General features: G+C 43.4%; 1 protein-coding gene across 1 annotated transcript in view; it reads right to left on the minus strand.

Annotated features, from left to right (window-relative positions):
- Nucleotides 1–676: 676 nt before the first annotated feature.
- The window catches only part of KCNE2 (potassium voltage-gated channel, Isk-related family, member 2), a 7911-nt gene continuing 3167 nt past the window's right edge, over nt 677–5420 (minus strand). The window contains exon 2 of the mRNA XM_010862254.1: nt 677–1349. Coding sequence (XP_010860556.1) covers nt 966–1337 — 372 coding nt within the window. The 5' untranslated portion in view covers nt 1338–1349 and the 3' untranslated portion in view covers nt 677–965. The remainder of the gene's footprint in view (nt 1350–5420) is intronic.

A 5420-nucleotide genomic window follows, 5' to 3' on the forward strand; every position in this document is an offset into this window, starting at 1 on the left:
AAGGATTCTGTGATCTTCAAGGTGCCCTTTGGCCCTGACATTCTATAATATCATGACCCCCAGGGTCAAAATATTAAGCAGTTACCATCTAGTTCTTCAATAGACCTCAGCAATTCAGCCACTTTCCATACATTCATGAAAATAAATTTCTTGAAACACAAATAAGTAATTGTAAACCAAGAAAATAAATTGAGTGAAAAGAATGAGTGGTTTATTAGGCAGCATTTTCACATATTATTATTATTTTCTATAATAACAAGAACTTTTAAGTTAGTCTTCTGTAAAATTTAAAATGTTAATTAAAAATATGTTTCTGTTATACCAGGTAGTTCCTAAAGATTCTATCTATTTGGTGTGGACTCTGCCCTTATGAAATGTTGGTTCTGTCTTCCGACTTCCAAATAAGCTCAATGCCAAGGAAACAATACACATAAAGGAAACCTGTGGTTCTGTTCATTTGTCACTTCAGACTCTATATTCATGAATTAATAAATAAATGCTCCTACTTCAATCTAGTGAGCAAGTGATAGATTTTTGAACCTCCATTTCAGAATAATACACCTTGGTTACTTATAAACTGAGTCAGTCAAACATACAGAATAATGTTTCACAAGGGAGACTATTCAATGATTTGTTAATTTCTCCTTTCTATCCCCACTGCCACTGCCCAGGCACATTACTTCAAATTTGGTTTTATTTTCACTATTGACATTGATTAAAATGACACTGACATTGCACAGAAAGGAAAAGAGGTCTTCAACATAAATTATTGCTCCACAGAGCAAACGTGAAGCATGAGATTGAAATGTCCTCTTAGCTGATCAGCTATGGGATCTCAATGAAAATTCTCAACACAGAGTGAGGAACTTAGTGTCTTTGAAGCATGACAACTTGGATTGACTCCATGGAACCAGCATCTCTTCCTATTTGCATATCAGATGTTGACTCCATGCCTCCACCTCTGATTAAGGAGACATCGTGAGCGCTGCTGCACCTGTGTTCTCATGGATGGTGGCCCTTGGTTCTTCTAGGTTCACAATTTGACTTCTGTACTTCCCTTGCCAGTCCTCCACGATGTACTGGTGGTATGGGTCATTGGAGTGCTCTCGTCTCTTGGATTTCACCGTGCTCACCAGGATGGCTACAATGATGAAAGAGAACATTCCGATCATCACCATAAGGTACAAGATGACATAGTAGAAGTTCTCAGCATCAACCTTGGCTTGCAGGGCCTCTTGCTCAACCGTTGTGTTCCTGCGCCAGTTTTCCATGTAAGTGATAAAAATCTTTTTGAAGACATATTCCAGTGTCTGTGTCAGATTGGATAGAGTTGGCATATTTCCGTCCTGCTGCAATTTAAATAAAATAGGTGAACAAGTTTAAGAAAATGAATTCTTTCTCTATTTTGCTGCCTTAAGGAATGGAGGGAGGGCCAGACAAGGTTAGGTGGGGGGAGTAATATTATTTCTTCTTTACCTGGCTGGTGATTAAGTGCATATTTTATTATTCTTTAAATTTTGCATGTTTTATGCAACAGTTTTTCATGCACAGTATCTTATAATAAAAGTAACATAAGCACATAATAGTTACAGAGCATATAAAACTATAGGTATTATGATCCCAATTTGCATATATAAATAAATAATATATGTAGAAGAAAATGAAAAAAGCCTGGAAATAAATAAGCTTAAAGTGTTAACATGGCTGGTATACTCAGATTTTTTCTTCCTTATATTTTTCTTACCTTCAAAATTTTCATCGATTACCCTTCATCCATTACTTTGTTTCTAAATAGACGGGTCACCTCACAATAGCTAGCACAATGCCTTATTCATAATAGATATTCCACAGACATCAGCTGAAGGGAGCAATGATGATGTATGTTCTGTGTTCTTAGGGAATTATGGGGCAGAAGTCTGCAAGGGCCGTGGACAGACATTGTGATGCTCTCCGTTTCCTATGTGTAGGCTGTGATTTATTCCAGGTATCCCTAAGGTATGAGTATGTCCTTCTGTATTTGAACGAAGCACTTTCAGTAAGTGATACAAAGGAACGTGAGAGATTACTCATATTTCGCAACTCCATCCTTGTTCCCACTGCCTGGCCACCAGCGTCTCTCACCTGGCGGACACAGTGCAGTACAATACAACCCTCCCTAAAACCGCCTCCCCGGGGTCACATCTGCCTATCTCTGCCCAGTCAATGTGCTCTTTTTAAGAGGGAAATGGGAGCATATCGTTCCCTTGTTTTGAAAACATGCAATACCTTCCTGTTGTTCTCAAAGTAAAATCCTCCTTCCTGGCCTGGCCAGGCCAGCCCCTAACCACATCCCCAAGTATTCTTCCCTTATGGCAACTGGTCTTACTGGCCTGGCCTGCCTTCCTCCATGTCAGTAAACATTCTTCTGCATCAGGACATTTGCACATTCTATTCCCTCAGCCTGGAATACTTTTCCCCTTCTCTTCCCTCTGCTACCCCCTCGACCTCTGGGGCCCAGCTTAGCTGCTGCTTCTGAGAAAATATCCCTGGTCCTGCTCTCAGCCATTCTCCCCTCCCCCAGTTCTCTCCAATAGTGTCTTTTTTTGTGTTGTTTGGTTGTTGTTTTAGTTGCTAAGTCATGTCCAACTCTTTTGCGACTCTGTGGAAACTGCCCGGCTCCTCTGTCCTTGGGATTCTCCAGGGAAGAATACTGGAGTGGGTTACCACTTCCTTCTCCAGGGGATCTTCCCAACCCAGGTATCGAACCCCCATCTCCTGCATTAGCAGATGAGTTCTTTACCACTGAGCCACCAGGTAAGCCCAGTGTCTTTTTACTTTTCTTCAAAGCACTCTCTCCAATATGTGGTAATTATGTGTATATGTCATTTTGTATGTGTGTAATTATTGGCTTGTGGTCTCATGTTTCCCATCAGTCACCACGCCTCTGTCTACCCTCGTTTAGCAAACATTGGCACAGAGTCTGGCACACACTGGGCACACAATGGATGTTTGATGAGTAAATGAATGTGCCAGGTATGTGCCGGCATTGGAAATGCAGCAACAGCGAATATGAGAATTCTACCTGTGGAACCTCAGTGTTGTGGGAGAGATGGAAACAAAGGAGCGTGCGAGGTGCAAAGCATTGTAACAGGTGTGAACAGAGAGGGTCAAAAAGAAATTTAACAAAGATGTAAGATTGCCCTGAAGTACTCGTCATGCACAGTCTGTGGGGTCCCAAAGAGTTGGACACAACTGAGTGACTGAACAACAACTTGCCAAGCACATTTTCCAAGCAATGTGACAGAGGTATGCTTGTCCTCCTTAAAATAGCAGTTCACTGTTTAAGAATGTAGCTGAACTGACTTTAACCAGACTCAAGACATCATCACCACTGGCTTCTTCCACCTTTAAGAGTCCAGGTCTACTCATCGGGGGGGACCTCACATGTGTCTCATGCATCAACAGACAACCAGCCCTTCCCGTATTCTCTGGGGCTCACCTCACAAATGTGATGGAGCCCAACTGCTTCACCCACCAGTGTTCTCACCCTCTGGTCCTTCCAGCCCTTTCCCACAGCTTCAGCCAATAAAGAAAACTGATTTCCCAGTGTATACATCCCCCTGCCACACCCGCTAGAGAGAATTCGGTTTCCTCTGGTTAAGTCAAGTAGAAAAATGGTTGGAACATAGAGACAACGGGGGGAAAAAAACCAGCAAAACAAACAAAAATCCCAGAAGAGCTAAGTTTACGAAATAAAAAGGCTGGTTGGCGGGTGATGCGGGAAGTTTAGTCTGGGAGAAGACCCTGAGCGACTGTGGAGTAGGAGGCAACTGAGAAGGGGAAGAAGGGACCTCTTCTGGGCAGAGAACTGGATCCCCTTCATGTTTTGTTGTGTTTTTTGTGGTTTTGTTGTTGTTGTTGTTGTTGTTGTTGAGATGAGAACTATTCAAGTTGTCTCTGTTCATTGAAGTGCTGTTCTGTGAAGTGGCTCCAGCATGCCCTGGGCCACCTGAGGCCCACCTTGGAGGCCCACGTAGGATCGGGGTTCCCCCAGAGAGGTGGTCACATTACAAGCTCCTCCAAGCACTGAGCTCCTTGGCCTACCCACCTTCCATGAGTCTCCTTTGTGGGCTGTGTCTCTGTGCCTGTAATTCCTGTCTCCTCCAGGCAGAGGCAGTAGAGTCCCAGTGTCACATGGAAGGGATGGTAATGTCAGTCACGCTCACTGCCAACACTGTTCTGTGAATGTTTTCATCAAAGCAACTCCTAAGTTCTTCACCACCTATGAACACTCCGGGCCAGAGCCTGACTCATAAGAAGAGTTCAGTCATTAGCCCCCTGTTCCTTCAGGGCTCCGAGGGAACGTAGTGGTCACAGGAGAGGCGTGTTTTGATGTTTAGCAAGGCCATCCAGGATGGGGTGCCTCAAGGGAATGAGGATGGGGCACTTTGAATCTTGAGGGGAGGATCACTGCAGAGGAAGGAAGAAATACAGCTCCACTACAGGAGGGAGCTGGGACACATTTTATTCACACATTTTATTTTATTTTATTTTTCTAAGATGTATTTAGTTTGGGGCTGTGGTGGGTCTTTTGGCTACATGCAGACTTTCTCTAGTTGTGGTGAGTGGGGGCTACTCTTCGGTGCAATGCTCAAGCTTCTACTGCGGTGGCTTCTCTTGTTGCAGAGCATGGGCTCGAGGTGAAAGGGCTTCAATCGTTGCAGCATATGGGCTCGGTGGTTTCACCTTGTGGGCTCTAGAGTGCTGGCTCAGTAAGTTGTGGTTTAGTTGCTCCACAGCATGTGGGATCTTCCCAGACCAGGGATTGAACCGGTGTCCCTTGCATTGCAAGATGGATTCTTAACCACTGGACCACCAGGAAAGCCCAAGATTCACACATGGTAAAAAGGTGGTTTGCTCTTGTAGTTTCAGGAACCTAGGTCAGTGGTCACCCCAACACAAGCATTTCCCTAAGCTCCTGGTCATGTTTGCTTGCTTGCTTAGTTTCAATTTCCTGTTCATTGTGTGCTATTCACAGGATGATCAAAACCTCTCTTAAATGTAGACAATTACCTCCTTCTCTAGGAGGCAGTGATCAAGACCATACCCAAGAAAAGAAATGCAAAAAAGCAAAATGGTTGTCTGAGGAGGCCTTACAAATAGCTATAAAAAGAAGAGAAGTGAAAGGCAAAGGAGAAAAGGAAAGATATACCCATTTAAATGCAGAGATCCAAAGAATAGCAAGGAGAGATAAGAAAGCCTTCCTCAGTGATCAATGCAAAGAAACAGAGGAAAACAATAGAATGGGAGAGACTAGAGATCTCATCAAGACAATTAGAGATATCAAGGGAACATTTCATGCAAAGATGGGCTCAATAAAGGACAAAAATGGTATGGACCTAACAGAAGCATAAGACATTAAGAAGAGGTGGCAAGAATAC

This window comes from Bison bison, unplaced genomic scaffold (genome assembly GCF_000754665.1).
Source record: "Bison bison bison isolate TAMUID 2011002044 unplaced genomic scaffold, Bison_UMD1.0 scf7180017864481, whole genome shotgun sequence".
Lineage (NCBI taxonomy): Eukaryota > Metazoa > Chordata > Mammalia > Artiodactyla > Bovidae > Bison > Bison bison.